General features: G+C 62.7%; 6 protein-coding genes across 7 annotated transcripts; 1 reads left to right on the plus strand and 5 right to left on the minus strand.

Moving 5' to 3' along the window:
• Positions 1-442: 442 nt before the first annotated feature.
• On the plus strand, positions 443-4,704 carry CHLRE_10g462400v5 (uncharacterized protein). Its single transcript, XM_043067181.1, has 2 exons — positions 443-1,360; positions 1,491-4,704. Exons 1-2 carry the CDS (start codon positions 652-654, stop codon positions 3,488-3,490), a joined length of 2,709 nt encoding a protein of 902 aa, XP_042920578.1. The 5' UTR covers positions 443-651; the 3' UTR covers positions 3,491-4,704.
• Positions 4,705-4,726: 22 nt separating this feature from the next.
• On the minus strand, positions 4,727-7,022 carry CHLRE_10g462450v5 (uncharacterized protein). Of its 2 annotated transcripts, XM_043067183.1 has the most exons (3): positions 6,308-7,022; positions 5,813-6,104; positions 5,638-5,717 (listed from the first exon to the last, which is right to left on the minus strand). In XM_043067183.1, the coding sequence occupies exons 1-3, from the start codon at positions 6,668-6,670 to the stop codon at positions 5,701-5,703; spliced, it is 672 nt and encodes a 223-aa protein (XP_042920580.1). In that variant the 5' UTR covers positions 6,671-7,022; the 3' UTR covers positions 5,638-5,700. The 2 variants fall into 2 exon arrangements, with proteins under 2 accessions (XP_042920579.1, XP_042920580.1); XM_043067182.1 differs by having other exon boundaries at positions 4,727-6,104.
• Positions 7,023-7,103: 81 nt separating this feature from the next.
• Positions 7,104-9,482, minus strand: CHLRE_10g462500v5 (uncharacterized protein). The gene is made up of 5 exons (XM_043067184.1): positions 9,421-9,482; positions 9,146-9,225; positions 8,856-8,988; positions 8,332-8,625; positions 7,104-7,986 (listed from the first exon to the last, which is right to left on the minus strand). The coding sequence occupies exons 1-5, from the start codon at positions 9,430-9,432 to the stop codon at positions 7,711-7,713; spliced, it is 795 nt and encodes a 264-aa protein (XP_042920581.1). The 5' UTR covers positions 9,433-9,482; the 3' UTR covers positions 7,104-7,710.
• A 74-nt stretch (positions 9,483-9,556) lies between these two features.
• On the minus strand, positions 9,557-11,452 carry CHLRE_10g462550v5 (uncharacterized protein). Its single transcript, XM_043067185.1, has one exon. It carries the CDS (start codon positions 11,364-11,366, stop codon positions 10,458-10,460), a length of 909 nt encoding a protein of 302 aa, XP_042920582.1. The 5' UTR covers positions 11,367-11,452; the 3' UTR covers positions 9,557-10,457.
• Positions 11,453-11,509: 57 nt separating this feature from the next.
• CHLRE_10g462600v5 (uncharacterized protein) lies at positions 11,510-13,452 on the minus strand. The gene is made up of 7 exons (XM_043067186.1): positions 13,270-13,452; positions 13,113-13,203; positions 12,870-12,966; positions 12,627-12,740; positions 12,206-12,347; positions 11,779-11,868; positions 11,510-11,659 (listed from the first exon to the last, which is right to left on the minus strand). The coding sequence occupies exons 1-7, from the start codon at positions 13,294-13,296 to the stop codon at positions 11,648-11,650; spliced, it is 573 nt and encodes a 190-aa protein (XP_042920583.1). The 5' UTR covers positions 13,297-13,452; the 3' UTR covers positions 11,510-11,647.
• Positions 13,453-13,502: 50 nt separating this feature from the next.
• CHLRE_10g462650v5 (uncharacterized protein) lies at positions 13,503-15,802 on the minus strand. The gene is made up of 4 exons (XM_043067187.1): positions 15,299-15,802; positions 14,786-15,222; positions 14,440-14,610; positions 13,503-14,216 (listed from the first exon to the last, which is right to left on the minus strand). Exons 1-3 carry the CDS (start codon positions 15,589-15,591, stop codon positions 14,600-14,602), a joined length of 741 nt encoding a protein of 246 aa, XP_042920584.1. The 5' UTR covers positions 15,592-15,802; the 3' UTR covers positions 13,503-14,216; positions 14,440-14,599.
• Between the last annotated feature and the right edge of the window lie 160 nt (positions 15,803-15,962).

Raw genomic sequence — 15,962 nt, forward strand, 5'->3', positions numbered from 1 at the left:
GGAACACCTGTTTGCTGTCTGCTTGGGGTATGGGCGTCAGCTGCACCCTATGGGACCTCGCCAACCTGCCTGAACCCTGTCCCATCACACACCCCCAGGAACACCTGTGTCCGTGACCATCTTCCAACCCTTGTCAGCACAAGGACTCAGCAAGGACCCCCACGGCCCTGCGCTGCTGCGCAGTGGACTGTCCCGGCCTGCCGGGGATAGGGATAACGCCGGAAGCGGGGTCTACACTACATTGTAGTATGGTTATATGTGGCCATACACATATAGCTAGGTTCTAAGTGGCATTGCGTACGTCTGCCGGTAATGCGAGTCTCGCGAGGGGGGCGCGGGTGCCTTGATGGTGCTGGGTTCGTGTCTGGGCCCCGTCAGCACTCCTACCGCCTGCAATCGATTCACTAATGCTTGTTCCCGACTATATATTGCCGCAACAAGCCAAACGCACTTGCGTTTGACTGCTGTTATGCGCGCCCTTCGCACTGAAACCTGAGGCGCGGTAACGGAGCTCTCACAGCGCTTCCAGGGTTTATTTTTAACGAGACAAGCTATGAAGTAAACAATGCACGCTAATATCAGCAGCGCCAGTAGGCTAGGTGACATGCGGAGCCCTACTAGCCTCATAGTCTGAGCCAGGAGTCCTGGACCATGGCAACACCGCTTGGCTTTCCACTGGACTCTTTGAAATGGAGCGCCAGTGGACTGGGGAGCGCCGACGACTTGGCGGCACCGCTGAACTCGCAAGAACTCGCATTTCTTGGACCACCGTCTCGGTCGTGCACCGCGCGGAGCTCCCTCGGCGCGGATCTCATTGGTGCTGAACTAGATCAGCTGCTTTTAGATGCAGAGCGTCATTTGCGCGCTCTGGGCGCGAACGACAGCCTGCGCCGGGGCCCACTCGGCAGCGACGTGACTCCGGACCCCGGCCCGTCGGGGGTCGTTACCCCGCAGCCGTCTGCTAGGCCCGGCCCTGCAACCGACCAGAACATGTCAGCAGCAAGCGGCCAGCAGGCAGCAGCCGCGGCGCCATTGACAGCGGTTGCGGCGACGAGCCGCCTGCCCCAGCCCAGCGGTCCCCGGCCACTGCGGCCGCTGGATGCCCTGCCATCCCTCCCTGACTTCGGCATATTCGGCTGCGACAGCGGCGCCCTTGAGCCCGACCAGGAGCAGCAGCAGCAACAAAGGCAGCCGCCGGGGCAGGGCCAGAGGGGCCGGCCGCAGCTACAACAGCAGCAACAGCAGCAGCAACAGCAGCAGGGGCTGGGGCTGAGGCAGGGGCGGAGCAGGCGGAAGCTGTGGCGGCTGTCGTCAGAAGACGAGGCGTTGTTCGGTGCTGACATGGCCGACCTGGAGGCGTGCGGCCTGGTGGGGTGGACGACCGAGCAGCTCAGGCGGGCAGCCTCGGCCCGGCGGCGGCTCGGCGCCGCCGCCGCCAATACCAGCACCATGTGCACCAGTGCCAGCAACACCCTTGCAAGCGCCCGCAGCCCTGGCAGGCGCACCCGTTGTAGGGGCCGCGACAGGCGCGCCTGGCGGGTCCGCTGCCACCGGTACCGCCGCCACCGGTGCCGCTGCTGCCGCCGCCGCTGCGGCTGCGGACGTTGCGCAGGTGCCGCCGGGCAGTGGCAAGCCGCCGCGCGCTCCGCCACCCCCCACCGCACCCCCGGCCCCCTCGTCCACGTCCACCCTCGGCAGCTCCTTCGCCCACGCCACAGTCGCCGCCGCCGAGGCCGCCGCCTCCTTGGCGTCTTCGCTTGCGCCCGCGGCGGCGCACGCGGCCGCTTCTTCCTCCCAGGGTGCCGCGGGCGCCGCAGGTACAGCTGATGCCGCGCTCTTCCTCGCCGCCGGCGCATGTGGCGGTGGCGCCACCAGACGTGCGGGCGGTGCCGGCTTTGCGGTCATGAGCGCGGGCGCGGGCGCGGGCGCAGGCGCGGGCGGTGGCGGTGGTGGTGGCGGCGTGGGTGTGGGCGCTGGCGAGCGGCCCTCGCTGCCGCTGCTGCTGCCGCGCGGCGGCGCCGGCGGTGGTGCGGCGGAGCTGCTGCAGCAGTACCTGATGCTGTCGGCGGACGTGGAGGGCGAGCTGCGGGAGCTGGAGGGGGACAGGGAGGAGGAGGTGGGGGAGGAGGAGGGCGAGGAGGGGGCGGAGGGAGTGGAGGGGGAGATGGAGAGCAGGGGAATGGAGAGCAGGGAGGAGGTGGACAGGGAGGAGGAGCGCAGGGAGGAGCGGCGGCGGGAGGGCAGCGGGCAAGAGGGCCGGGGGCAAGAGGGCGGCGGCGTTGGAGGAAGAGTGGGAGGAGGAGGTGGTGGTGGCGGCCTGCTGATGGGCTGTCGTACAGCTGACATGGATCAGGAGGAGCGGCGGCGGGACGGTGAGCTGCGCGAGTTCGAGTCCATGGAGCGGCAGGTGGAGGCGGCGGCGGCGGCGGCCAGGGACACGGCGGCGGCAGCGACCGCAGCCGCAGCCGCAGCCGCGGGTGCAGCCGCCACGGGGGCAGTATCAGGAATAGGACCAGCACCAGAAGTTGCGGTCGCGCTGGCTGCTGCGAGCGGGGATGTGGGCGGGGTGGCGGTCGCGGGTGCGGCCAGTGCGTTATGGGCCGCCATGGAGCTGGAGCTGCAGGCCGCGTACGGCGGTGGCGGCGGCCACGCGGCGGCGGCAGGGGCGGCGGCGGCGGCGGCGGCAGCGGCGGCGGGTGCCTCGGCGGGTGCGGCAGCGGCGGCGGCAGCGGTTGCCAAGGCGGGGGCGGCGGCAGCCAACGTCACTGCTGGAGCCGTGCGCGATGCAGGTGCAGGCGCCGGCACCACGAGCACAGGTGCTGGCGGTGCGCTCCCGAACTACTGGCTGCAATCCGTGGACCTGTGCACAGCAGGCAGCAGCCGCCAACCAGGCGTTGACGCCAGCGGTGAAGCCAGTCAAGGCGCGGTGGCGGCGGTGGCGGCGGCGGCGGCACCGGCCGAGCGTCGGGCGCCGCGGCGTGCCGCATCTCGTGCGGACCGGCCCGCGGCCCTTGCAGGCACCGCAGCTTCATCAAGTGGCGAATTAAATCCAGAAGGGGATCCCGACACGGAGCTTGATCCGGATCTGCTTGCGGCTGAGGCGGCCGCGGCAGCAGCTGCGGTGATGGCGGGGGTGGCGGGGCCGTGGTCTGCACCCTGCACGCCTGGACACGTCGGCGGCAGCAGGGGCGGGCGAGACGTCGGCGGCGCAGCGGCAGCGGCAGCGGCAGCTGTGGCGTTGGCTGGCCGCGGCGGCGCTGGTGGTGGCGTGTTGCGGGGCGTCGCAGCCTTAGGCTTAGGTCGCGGCGCCACCACAAGCGAGGGCGGCGGCCTGAGAAACCAGGAAGATGCAGGGGCGTGGGCGGGCTTTGGCGGAGGCGGCGGCGGCGGCGGCGGCGGCGGCGGTAATGGCGAGGAGGCGCCGAGCTCGTGCTTTGCATCGCCGTCAGGCGCTGCGTGCTCGGCCCGTGCGGCGGCGGGCCTTGTGTAATGTGCAGCAATTCAATTTGAGCACGTGTGTACCTGCTTGGGAAATTCATCCAAAATCTGTGGGCTGGTCGCGCGCAACAGCAAACGTTGCCGCGACATTTTGAGAAGCACCAGAGACGCACATTGGAATCATGTGAAGCAGCAGCATCAGGCATGCGAGTGTGTATGCACACATGTACACGAGGAAACAAATGTGGGGCGCTCATGCAACTGGTAGTGGTGATAATGGTGGGTTGTTAACACAAATTTACTAGTTACCCTTGAGCTAGTGACCCTTGATGACAGCAGTGGCATTAAGTGTGCACGGCAGCTGGGCCCTGGAGCCGCGTCGGCCCGCAGCAGACGCGCTGCCGGACATTGCATGGCTAGCGGCAAAGACAAGCCCATAGGAAAATGAGGGCCACTTGACGGGACAGGGCGAGCGTGCATTGGTAAGAGCACAAGGGGAATGCGTGTGTACTGTACCGTCCGCCGTGAGTGTGTGTGTGTGTGTGTGTGCGTGTGTGCGTGAGTGTGTCTTTGTGTGTGTACTGTTTGTGTATGCCGTATGTCGGTATGCGTTTTGGAAACTCAAGGGAAGGAGCCGGCACTGCTGCGCACTGCGCACTGGATGCACCTGTGCATGCTAGAGGCTGCGAGGTGCATGGGCTGGTCTTCTTGGCGGAAGATGGATCGCAGATCGCTCGGTCGGTTGCAGTGCTAGGCTCAGGCGTCGGCGATTGTGCTAGTCCGCAGATGCGTACGGAGATTGTCAATGGGTGTGTGATGGGACAGGGTTCAGGCAGGTTGGCGAGGTCCCATAGGGTGCAGCTGACGCCCGTACCCCAAGCAGACAGCAAACAGTTTGCAGCGGCAGAGCAGGAGTGCATGGCTGGTCGAACGCCGGAGTTACTGTACCGACAAGTTGCTGGCTGGCTGGAAGTTTGCTGATGCGCATTGTCAATGGGTGCGGCAGTGTCTGGGCGAGGCCGCGCCTTGTGGGAAACACAAGTGGTGTTACTAGCGCTGCCCTGTACGTGCGCCTTCTGGTGATGTGATGGACACAGGCAGTGCTGCAGTAGGGTACAAACGTGGTTCTTACATTCAGTGCTTGCTGTTGATCACAGTAGTGTGTCACAGCCGTTGCCTTGCACAGCGGCACAGCCATGTGTGCGGTGTGCGTGCGTGTCTTCAAATGTCTGCAAGGTTCTCTCCTCGGCCCTCTCGCTCGGATTCATGCATGCCTCACGCCTCAATCTTATCTTAGATAGATACATCCAAATCTCATGGCAGTTCTCAATTTCTCAGTCTTTTGCCCCGGGATGCTCATCAAAGTGGCGCAACATATATAGTTGGGGATCCCGACAGTGCTTCTCGTAACTCCTAGCGCCATGTTATCAGCCAACAAACTCTAGTTTGGTCTCACTCAATCTGACACCTATCAGCAGTCTCGCTCACAGTCACCTAACCGTCTCAGCACATTCCTCTAGGTAGCTACCTAGCACTCCTCCTCCTGTTGCCCAAACACCAGCAGCACCCGCACAGCCTCCGCCTCCTCCTCCGCCAGCCACCAGGCCGCACAGCGCATGCTGCATGCCGGCGCCGCCGCCGCCCTTGCTACTGCTACTGCCGGTGCTGCGGCCGCTGCTGCAGCGGCTGTAGCAGGGGCTGCTGCCCGCCGAGGTGCAGGGGGTGGAGCCGCAGCTCTCCTCATTATTCTCACCCTCACCACCGCCCAGCGCCTTGTCCTCCTCCGCCTCCAGCACCAGCCGGCGGTAGGCTGTGTCCCGAGCCAGGCGCTGCGGCGTCCACCCCACCAGGCCGCACGCCTCCAGGTCCTCCATGTCCGCACACATCAGCAAAACGTCCTCCGCGCACAGGCCGTAGCCACTGCTGCCACGGAGGGAAGGAGGAGTAACAGCCGCCACCGCCGCCACCGTCGGGCTCAGCAGCAGCGTCGCCACTGCCTGGTCCGCGGCCTCACGCAGCAGCACAAAGTCCACCTCGGCCTCCTCCGCCTCATCATCACTCTCAAAAAGGCAGCTTGTGGTGGCTGTGGCTGTGGCTAGAGAGGAAGCGGCGGCGGGGAAGTGGGTGGGAAAGGCGGCGGCGCACGTGGCGGCGACTGCGGCCCAGTCCACGGCGGCAAAGGCCTCTGCCAGCTGTGCGTCATGCAGGTCGTCCAGGGTCCAGTGCAGCAGGCCAAAGCGCTCCAGGGTGGCCATGTCGGCGTCACGTAGCGCCGCCCACTCGGCCGCGGAGGCCCAGCAGGACCAGTCGAAGCGGCCGAACGCGGCGGCCACCCGCGCCTCAGTGCGGGGGCTCATGCAGCAGCAGGAGTCGCAGCACGAAGAGAGGTCGCCGTCAATAGCGGTAATGGTGAGGGTTGCAGGGCACAGCGGCTGTGGCTGCTGCTTGGGCGGTGGGCTGGGCACGGGGCGCGGGCGCGGCGAGGAGCATGTGGACGCGAAGGCGGAGGCGCAGGCGGAGAACGAGATGAGTCGGGTGGTGCCGCAGGCGGCGGCATTGGGCGATGACAACGGCTCCTCCGCCGCCTCCTCCTCGTCATCGTCACTGCTGCAGCTGCTGCCGAAGAGCGTGTTGGTGTACTGGGAGCTGCCGCCGGAGGAGGACACCTGGGGGGAGGGGGGGCGGCAGGGAGAAGGGCAGGGCAGGGGTTGGGAGGGGAGGGCAGGCGAGGCCAGGAGTCAGAAGCTAGCAGCGATACCGTACAGCAGGGTCAAGGTTTTCGGGATGTCTGCTTCAAGCACCCGCCGCACGCTTAGCACCCCAACAGCCTCTTGCTTCGGACCCTCATCATCAGCTTCAGATCCCTCACCTGGCGGGGCGAGTAAGCCAGGCACTCATAGCGCGTGTCAGCAAAACCGCTGGCGCTGGCGCTGGGGCGGCGGCAGCAGTCAGCCGCGAGGGCGCTGCAGCGAACGAAGGCAAAAGGCGCCGGCAGCAGGGAGGCCGAGGCCGGGGCCGAGGCTCCTTCGAGGCCCCAGGCACGAGGGCTGATGGCGCTCACGGCGCTGGGCGACAGGGGCTCACACCAGGACCCAGGAGTCACGTTGGTGACGGCGCCAGTCGAGTCGCTCGCCGAGCTCGGCGGGGTCGCAAAGTCAAGGATGGACTCGTCCTTCAGGCAGTCCGGCACCTCGATGGCCAGGCTTGGAAGACAGCGCAGCGATGGCGTCATGATTCCTGGGCTTCTTGCTTGAGCTCCTGGGAGCAGTCGCAGACTGTTGAGACCACGAAGGCAAAGGCGCACTCCGATGGCTTGACGGGCTCCGGCAAAGGCTCGAGCCTCTTGGCGAGCAAGCTATGCTTGGCGAGCGAGTATTTGATTCCGTAAATTGGATGGCTATGGGGAAGTGAGCGCAGGAAGCGTAGAGCTGAAAGCAGGCTTTCGTTCCAGCGGTTCGTGCAGGTCGTTGTCAACGATGTTGCTTTGTTTGAACGCGATGGAGAAGTAAAATTATTATGAAGTATGACTGCGAGCTGCTGGTCTTATGGCCGATGCGGGCGCCACGGCAAGGCGCAACTGGGGCTAGCGCCCGACGCTCGGCGCGAAGTGCAGGTTCGCTGTGCTCAACGCCAGGCCCCGAGACCTGCCCTAAACATTAGCGGGATGGAGCATGTATTTACAGGGCCAGTTGCTCCTGGTAATACAGCAGGAATGAACTGGTGGGCGACTGCAGTGACATTTCTCGCGCGCGGCCTTTCTGAGCCGCGCGCAAACGGTATTGCGCATATCATGACCTGCAAACTCAGCTGAGTCAAATGTGCATTTTGCTGCGTCACTGACTCAGACCGGGCTGCAACCCCCCAAAGCCATCCGCAACGGCGGCACGAACCGTGTTCCACAAACTCGGTTATAGCCCAGAACCACACAAGCAATGCTCACATGCATGCACATCACCGACCATTGGGGCAGAAACGCTCAACGCAGCACATGATGGCGTGCACACGAACTTAGGGCAGCCATTTTGGCCCCTGCGCGCCTCGCACTCCCCAAGCACCGCCAGCGCAAGGAATCCACCACACCTGCCTCGCCGCCATGCATACCAGCAGCCATAACAGTTCATGCAGCGCTCCCACTCACACGCAAGCTTGGTCACTAGCACTGTGATCGCCAATGCCCAGCGCTCAGTCTCAGCGTTCGAGCCGGGCGGAACTCGACGCCGCCTTAGTTTTGCCGCCCTCAAGTCTCAGACCTGCCCTCAACCCCTCTCACCCCTACTCCTGCTCCTTCCCAAAGCCCTTCCCCTCCTCCTTTTCCTCCGCCTGCCCTAACTCCTGCCCCTGCTGCACCGCTGCTGCCGCCGCCGCAGCCGCCTCCCCCTGCTCCCCCAGCTGCTGCTGCTCCCAGTCGGGCGGCGCGGTGAAGGTGCGGCCGCGCCACGTCAGCCGCCAGGCGTGCAGCCCGATGTGTGTCTCCAGGTTGGGCAGCTCCTCTATGACCGACACCAGCGCCGGGTCGGACACCACACCGCTCTCGTCCACCAGCAGGTTCTGTTCGCGTGTGAGAGGGTGCGGGTGCCAGATTACCATCATGAACAATGCAAGTGAACAATGGGAGGAAGGAACTAGGTTGGCCTGTCCCAAACTGACCCGTTGACCTTTTCGCCCATTTGCGTTTCTATTATGCAGCCTCTCACCCGCCCTGGAGAAGTAACTCCGGCGCCGCCTAGGCGGGCTTCGTTTTTCCTTTTCTTAACACAAGAACACACACACACACACACACACACACACACACACACACACACACACACACACACACACACACACACACACACACACACAAAACACACATACACAGACACACACATACACAAACACAAAGACACACCCGCCCACCTGGATGGGGCTGTACATGACGTCCCCCACCAGTGGACACCCCACCGCCGCCAGCTGGGCCCGGATCTGGTGCGTACGGCCGGTGTACAGGTCAATGGTGCTCTCGTACAGCCGTACAGGAGGCTGCACGGCGGCGGTAGCAGCGGCGGCAGCTTCAGCTGCAGGAGCGGCGGCTGCGGCTGCGGCGGTGTCCGCGGCGGCGGCGGAGGCAGCAGCCAGGGCGTCTGGCAGTGCGCGGTCGGGCTGGGCGGGCGGGTAGCGGCGGCGGTGCCAGTCCAGCGCACCCGCGTGCTCCTGCAGTCGCGTGGGTGGTGGCGGGGCGTGGTGGTGGGAGCGGGCAAGGCGGGGCGCGGGTGGCGGCAGGAATGTGTGGTCGGTCGCAGGTAGGTGGCAGGGCAAGCAGTGAAGCGGGTACCACCCAACTGGAACATGGAGGCTGAACAGAGTTGTGGGAGTACTTGCGGGGCAGGTTCCATTCCCAAGTCCCAGGCCAAGCTCTTCCGTACTCCGCGTCCCGCACCCACCACGCACTCCACCACCTCCAGCTTGCAGGCGCGCCAGCGGGCGTGGGCGCTGGTGCTGAGCAGGCGCGGCCCTCGCGGCCGCAGGTTGCCGCCGCCAAGGACCGGAGCGCCCTCGTTGAAGGGGCCGTCGTACCTGCGGGTTTGCGCGTGTGTTGAGAGGAAACATGCAGTGTATGTGTGTGTATGCGCGCGTGTCTGTGCGTGCGTGTGTGTGTCAGGAGGGCATCAGGGTGTGCGTGTTCAGGGAACCGCACCGACACCCCGCCCACCCACACCGCCCGCCCACCTACATGTGGTGCTCCAGCGGGCCCAGCGGCACGGGCGAGTAGGTGAGCGCCTTGTAAGTCTTGACCAGGCCCGCCTCCCGGTCCTATGGGCAGCGGGGGCGCGTGCTTGGCATGTGTTGGGAAACCACGAGGGAGAGAGGTGTCGTCGCGGCCCCTCACACACGTCGTCACTTCCTGGGTTTGTGCTTCCCGCTGCCGACTCCTCCCTCACCACCACCACTGTTGAATGGTGATTACGACTATCGCTAGCCGGAAGTAGGGGCGGCTGACAGTCAGACTGTTTCGCACATTACATAGTACCACACTACTTAACTATAACGGGTAGCTCTCTGGCTTATACCCTCGCATGGGTTCCGGGTCAGGTCCTTGCATGGTGTATCGCACACACACTCTCGGAACTCCCCTACGTTCTCCCTTATGGATAGTTCTGACCGATATCTCAACACTCCCCCGCGGGCAGAACTCCATACTCAAATTACGTATCGCAATAGCCTCCTACCTCAAATCACGTGCTACAGACAATTCCTTGCATACCTCGTACGCTTGCCGCTTGTAGTCACTGTGCTACTGCAATCGTCCCATGTCCTCGTGTCCTCAAGATCACGTCTTTCTCTTTCTCACTGCATCGTCCATAATCAGCACAAATCAATACGGTCTTCTATCGCAATCAATTCCATCCGGAAATCCATACTCAATCATATCTGCACGGCTCCCCCGTGTCCGAATGCTCCCGCATCCGCTGTACTTACGGCTTCACTTCACCGTACCTGCGGTTTCACACACCGCATCATGCCGCACTACCGGCATCATAGCTTCAAGTGCTTGAGAGCCATACACATAAGATGATCTTTTAACATCATATGATAAGAGCATAACAGCAACTCTCAACCGCTGGCGTCTCGCGCAGTGATCAGGTCTCACTCGCAGTGATCAGACCTCACTCGCTGTGATCAGGCCATACCGCAGTAATCAGGCCTCACGCGCCACATAACATACCTGTGCACCTCACTCGTGCAACAGTCGCAAAGCCAATTCCGTTGCATTTGCTCTCGTACATCTCCAGGTGCTTAACTCACACCCCGTGCTTCACTTGCACGTCTCATACTGGTGCTTCACTCACACCGCGTGTCATACTCGCACGCATATCGTACTCACGATGCCTTCCTTGCACCGACATACTCACGATGCTTTACTCGCACCGACATACTCACGATGCTTTACTCGCACCGACAGCCCAACGTGGCCGTTCACATCACATCGGAGCTAGCATCATAGTCTATGCTCCACATCATATCTTCTGCTCCTACGAACGCTACTAGGCGCGGACCCCCCGGCCGCGCCCCCGGCCGTTTCCCTGGTCCACGTTCACCGCCCACATGCGCCGGTCACCGCCGTCCCGGCCAACGTGTGCACCGCGCCCCCGGTTGCCACCGCCGCCCTCAGCGGCCTGCTCTGGGCACTCGTACTTGTAGTGTCCCCAGCCCTGGCACCTGTGGCACTGGATGTTCTCCTTGTTGCGCACACCGCGCCCTCCGCGGCCACCACGGCCGCCTCCCACGCCGCGCACAAAGTGAATTGACGGCTCGCCACTGCTGCTGCTACCGCGCACGCTGGTCAGGGTGTTCTGGAACCGCGTGAGCCTCGACTCCGCGTCCGGCACGCTCCACCTGCCAGTGCTCGTGTAGAACTCCTCTGCAATGGCCACAACGCTGGCATACTCCTGCGGCAGAGCATTGAATGCTGCCGACACGACGAGCCTGTCGCGGTCGCCGTTGGTGTAGCCCGGGCATCCCGACCAACACAGCCTCTCCACCATGTCAGCAATGCGCTGGATGAGCTCGCTAATCTGCTCGCTCCCTCCCAGCCTGACGCTGCCCAGGTCGGCTGCCCACTGACGGTGATTTCCAGCCGCCAGCTTCTTGTAGTATGCCATCAGCGCTTGCACAAGGCGCTTCGCCTCGTTCTGCTTGGCAGTAGGGTTGGCCTTCTTCTCCGCTTCCAGGGTCTCTAGCAGCTCCTCATAGATGAAGTGGTCGGACAGCCTCACATGGCTCAGGATAAGGGCGACCGCCTTCTGCTGCTTCGCCTCCGGCGCGTCGTCGTCACGGATAGCCGGACCCAGCTCCTTCCAGTTAAGATAAATCCTTAACTTGGAGAGCCAAATGTGGGCCGTGCTTTGCTCGAGCATAATCGGCTTTCCACAGACTCCGCCCTCATCGTTCATTTGCGCTCACTGGCCTACAGCCTATCGGTTATCTTGTCTTTACTCGACAAAGCGCAACCCGCCGCAACTACGCGGGGCTCATAACCTGTTGAATGGTGATTACGACTATCGCTAGCCGGAAGTAGGGGCGGCTGACAGTCAGACTGTTTCGCACATTACATAGTACCACACTACTTAACTATAACGGGTAGCTCTCTGGCTTATACCCTCGCATGGGTTCCGGGTCAGGTCCTTGCATGGTGTATCGCACACACACTCTCGGAACTCCCCTACGTTCTCCCTTATGGATAGTTCTGACCGATATCTCAACAACCACCACCACCACCACCCCTGCCTCCCTCTCCCCGCCTGCCTCCCTCTCCCCGCTGCCTCCCTTCCTCTCCCCCCCTGCCCCGCTGCCGCTCTCACTCGCCTGCAGCGACCTCTTGAACTCCTTGTTGGCGGCCTTGTGTCGCGACAGCACCACCACGCCCGTGGTCCACTGGTCCAGCCGGTGACACACCTGCGCAGCGCGGGGCGCCAGGCGGTGGGTGTGTGGGTGTGTGGGGGGACGGGTAGCTCATTGGGTGGGTGGGCGGTTACATTCAAAGAAGGAGCGAGGTTATTCCCAGGCCAGCAGGGTGGGGGCAAATGTGTGCGTTTGTGTGTGCGTGTGGACCAGGGTGAGGGCGGAAATGTACACGCGGCAAACCCCACGCCACGCTGAGCGCCACGACCTCCCAAACCGCTTACTAACCTACGGTATGTGCCACCGCCGCCGCCACCGCCCCTATCTCCGCCTCCCTCCACGCGCCCCCCAGCCCCCCAAAGCCCCCACCTCCGTCCGCCCCGCCCCTCACCTCCAGTCCCTCCACCCCCAGCGCCTTGCCCACACACGCCGCCAGCTCCTCCGTCGCGTTGCTCTCGTGCCGCATGCAGGGCAGACCGGGCGGCTTGTTGACAACGATGAGGTCGTCGTCGCAGTGCAGCACCCGGGAGGGCCTGGCGGAGGGCGAGAGTGGCGGCGTGTGTGCGTATGTGTATGTTTGGTTGGGTGGTGGGGGAGGTGGCGGGCGCGGTAAGGAGAGCACAAGACATCCTCCTTGCTCTGGCGTTTGCCCCCTCAACCTGCCGACGCCCCTTGTCCTGTCCCCAGCCCACCATCCCCCTGTTCCTGGCCCCTTTTGCCAACCTGCCCCCATCAAACCGCCCCACCCCGCCCCCAACCTCCACCACCCAGCCTCCATCAGCCGCCGCGCAACCGCGCACCCCACCCCTCACCAGTCCTTGCAGTAGCACGCGGGGTACCTCTTGGGCGCCGGGTGCACGCGCACGTAGTGGCCGCGCTCCACGTGCGCCGCGGTGACAGCCACCGGCAGGTCCGTGGATCGAACCCTGTATGGAGCGATTTCGCCCACAACGTGATGCATGGCGACAATGACGGGGCGAGTGTCGCCGTCTCGTTCCCCGGAACCCCAAGCCCTGCCCTGCCAGGTTGCTGCTGCGCTTCTCTCACCGCCTCACCAGTTGATGTGGTCCAGCCCCTTCTGCGGGAAGCCCACATACACGGCGCCGATCTGGAGTAGTTCCAGGGCGCGGGCGCGGCCACCGTCGGCGTGCTCTGCGTGCGGCCAAGGAGACAGGGGCAGGCTTGCGTCGAGGACGGAGGGATGGAGTGCAGAGGTGGTGGAGCGCAATCATTGCTGAAAAGTATTGAAATATTATTGACTAGGTCAAACTTGATGCATCGAAGCCCGCTAAGCTCACCGCCGCCAGTTTTCGTGCAAAGGACCTCTTCTGTCACGGCGACCAGGGACACCCCGCCCTCCTCCATGACCTTGAAGCGTATGCTATGCTCCTGTGATGCAGACGCAACATTCATTACATCCACTGGTATCCAATATCGCGAGCATGCCGCTCTCACATTGCTCTCCAATGGCTCCAGCGCCATCGCCGATGTTGCTATGTTGGATCTGACGCGAGCAGGGCCTGATATTGAAGGGAGTGAGCTGCACGGGAGGGGCACGGTGGCACGGCGGAGGGCCCCGGGTGTCGTCGTGCGTGGCAAGGGAAGCAGGCGTGCCATCGGCAGTGAACTGGCGCTGTGCTCCTTAGCGCAGCAAACGTATTAGGCTTAGTAACCTGTGTTATTTGTTCTGTGCTGAAATATTACAAGCAAACGAGTGCCCGCGGCTGACCAAACCGGGCAAACGTGTGCACACCAGATGCCTGGTTGCCATGCGCTCTGCCCCATGCATGCAATCCATACCATCCTGTCAAAGAGCCGACGCGGCCGAGGCTAGGGGTTGATGGTGGACGGAAGGAATCACCTAACCGATTAACACAATCGCATCTTTGTTAACCGCTATTCCAGTAAAACCCCTCCACATACCCGTTCACAACTCGTAACTCCTGTCGTAACTCGTTCATCTTTATTACACCTGTATACAAACACAAATACACACACACACCCGACACACACCCTTCTTCCACCACAACAAGCACATTTACAGCTTTACAGTCACATACACACAGCATAGCAACCAGCCTCTTACGGCTTAGCACTCAGTGAATCAAAACGGATGAGATGGACTGAGTCTCATTTTCAGCATGAATACAATTGCTGAACCGACTAACATGCCTGCAAACTGATGTGCAGTTCACTTGCAGCGTAGACAAGTGTTCCCCGGTCACGGGAAAAGGGGCTGAGCCCCTCCACAGTCTGAGGCCGAACAACCTCATCGCCCGGATATAGCCGGGGTCGGTTTCCACAGGCACATAGCCAAACCAGGTGCCTATCTAGCAGTCGCAATGGCAAGCACGGGGCAGGGGCAGGCAGGCAGGCTGCCCCAATTGAAGGTGTACGGCGACCTGCAAATGGTCGGGGATGAGTGTGTCACGTACGAAGGCAGCGTAGAAATGAAACCCTCACACTGACTACGTACGTGACACACTCATCCTCGACCATTTGCAGGTCGCCGTACACCTTCAATTCCAGCTGAGCACCACTGAGTCCGCTTGTGGGCTGCGACGCCATCCCACCCAACGCCTCACACCCCATCCCGAGCGCTGCCTCTGGAGGCACAAGCCGCACCTCCCTGGCTGCTGTGCTTGTTGCTGTCATGTGGTCCTTTCCTCTCCGCGCTAAGGCTGCTCCATACCAACACGTGGTGGCTAGCTGCGCCTCATGCTGCAGGTGCCAGGGGTGGGCAGCTGCTGAGGCGGCTGCAACAGCTCCGGCAACACACAGCACATTACTGGCGGCCTGTGAGTCAAGCGGGCGAAAGAGAGCAGCGGCTTCAGATGTGAACACGGCCAAAGCCACTGCGAAGCCGACTGCAAGCGGCATCCTACTACTATCAGACAGCACACAACCCTCGCTCACACTGTGTGCCCCTTGCTACCGTGCCCCTGGTACCTGCCCCGCACAGAGAACTCACGCGGTGCGAATCTCGACAGCAACTCCAGCAGCTTCATTAGAGGCTGCTTGTACTGCGCGCAGTCCGCCGGCACCGGCAGAGACGACTTGAGCACCCGCAGCGCGTCCGCGGGCTTGGCGCGGTCGTGGTCGCGAAAGCAGTTGTTCGTCAGTCCCTTGAACTGGCGTAGGGCCACATACTCGTCGACCTGCAGGCCCTGCCGCACGACCTCTTCATACCACGCCTCGCGCATTAGCTGGTTTCCGGGCGTGATGAAAATGTCCTGCATGACCTCATCGTCGAACGACTCCGCTTGGCTCATGTAAGTCAGCAGATCCAGGGCTGCTGACATCGTCTCCAGCTCCTCAGCGCCCGCGTCCAGCGCTTGCTGGTACTTGGGGAGCTTCTTAAAGCTGGAGAAAACGCACAGCTCGAAGTACAAGACGTAGTCACAGTGCCTGGCAATAATGCGCGGAGGTAGCAGCAAACGTCAGCCCTTTCCTGAGATGGCGGGGCCCAAAAGCAGCAACGTACCTGGCCGTGAATTCGACCCGGTCCTTCCAGTTTTGCAGCTCCTGGAGCCTGTGCTCATACACGCTGTCAGATCGTTCCACCAACTCGCTGCCGGTGCCAGCTACCTTGGCCACGTCCTCGTTCGCATCGCACAGCTTGGGCAGCGCCGGGCGGAAATTGTGCGGGCACTGCTCCTCAGCCTCTACAATGGCCTCCTCCAGTTTAGCAACAACCCTTCTGCAATGGGCTTTGTGACCGTCGACGCTGCGCTTCAAGCCCTTACGCTGGTCTTGCCATTCACATTGTGCAGCCATTGCTGCAGTGACATAAATAGGACATATAAGGTGAAGAAACGTAAAGTAGACAAGTACTGAGCATGGCGACTGTGCGGCATTGGAGGGCATGCCAGAGCCCCAGAGGGCAGTCCATGCCGGCATCCCCCAAGGCCCAAGAGATGGTGGAGTTTGCCGAAAACGTCGCCCCGTGTCAGCCCTCCTTTGACAGGCTTGCTAGTGCCAACTTCTCACACTTAGGCAGCCTGAACACGAAGCGGGGCCAAACTGCGGGTACTGATAAGATGCATGCCATGGAAGGTGCTCCCCCATCGGCCCACGTCTCAGCCCTCCAACAAAGACCTTGCGATTCCCAGCAGCATACCACAAGCAGCACAATCTTGCGGTCTTGC

The sequence above is a fragment of the Chlamydomonas reinhardtii genome, chromosome 10 (genome assembly GCF_000002595.2).
Source record: "Chlamydomonas reinhardtii strain CC-503 cw92 mt+ chromosome 10, whole genome shotgun sequence".
In the NCBI taxonomy this organism is placed as follows: domain Eukaryota; kingdom Viridiplantae; phylum Chlorophyta; class Chlorophyceae; order Chlamydomonadales; family Chlamydomonadaceae; genus Chlamydomonas; species Chlamydomonas reinhardtii.

What these genes read in the sequence shown, in the direction of transcription:
- CHLRE_10g462500v5 (XM_043067184.1), bottom strand. An exon ending in GGCCCGCTGGAGCACCACAT is followed by an intron (nt 8,989 to 9,145) that starts GTAGGTGGGCGG and finishes GCAAACCCGCAG; the next exon opens with GTACGACGGCCCCTTCAACG. An exon ending in TCATGTACAGCCCCATCCAG is followed by an intron (nt 7,987 to 8,331) that starts GTGGGCGGGTGT and finishes ACACGCGAACAG; the next exon opens with AACCTGCTGGTGGACGAGAG.
- CHLRE_10g462650v5 (XM_043067187.1), bottom strand. Translation starts at nt 15,591, where the DNA reads ATGGCTGCACAATGTGAATGGCAAGACCAGCGTAAGGGCTTGAAGCGC. An exon ending in CGGGTCGAATTCACGGCCAG is followed by an intron (nt 15,223 to 15,298) that starts GTACGTTGCTGC and finishes CATTATTGCCAG; the next exon opens with GCACTGTGACTACGTCTTGT.
- CHLRE_10g462450v5 (XM_043067182.1), bottom strand. Translation starts at nt 6,670, where the DNA reads ATGACGCCATCGCTGCGCTGTCTTCCAAGCCTGGCCATCGAGGTGCCG. An exon ending in TGGCTTACTCGCCCCGCCAG is followed by an intron (nt 6,105 to 6,307) that starts GTGAGGGATCTG and finishes CCCTCCCCCCAG; the next exon opens with GTGTCCTCCTCCGGCGGCAG.
- CHLRE_10g462600v5 (XM_043067186.1), bottom strand. Translation starts at nt 13,296, where the DNA reads ATGGCGCTGGAGCCATTGGAGAGCAAT. An exon ending in TTGCACGAAAACTGGCGGCG is followed by an intron (nt 12,967 to 13,112) that starts GTGAGCTTAGCG and finishes GGCCGCACGCAG; the next exon opens with AGCACGCCGACGGTGGCCGC. An exon ending in GCGTGCTACTGCAAGGACTG is followed by an intron (nt 12,348 to 12,626) that starts GTGAGGGGTGGG and finishes GCCCTCCGCCAG; the next exon opens with GCCCTCCCGGGTGCTGCACT.
- CHLRE_10g462400v5 (XM_043067181.1), top strand. Translation starts at nt 652, where the DNA reads ATGGCAACACCGCTTGGCTTTCCACTGGACTCTTTGAAATGGAGCGCC. An exon ending in CATGGCCGACCTGGAGGCGT is followed by an intron (nt 1,361 to 1,490) that starts GCGGCCTGGTGG and finishes AAGCGCCCGCAG; the next exon opens with CCCTGGCAGGCGCACCCGTT.
- CHLRE_10g462550v5 (XM_043067185.1), bottom strand. Translation starts at nt 11,366, where the DNA reads ATGAACGATGAGGGCGGAGTCTGTGGAAAGCCGATTATGCTCGAGCAA.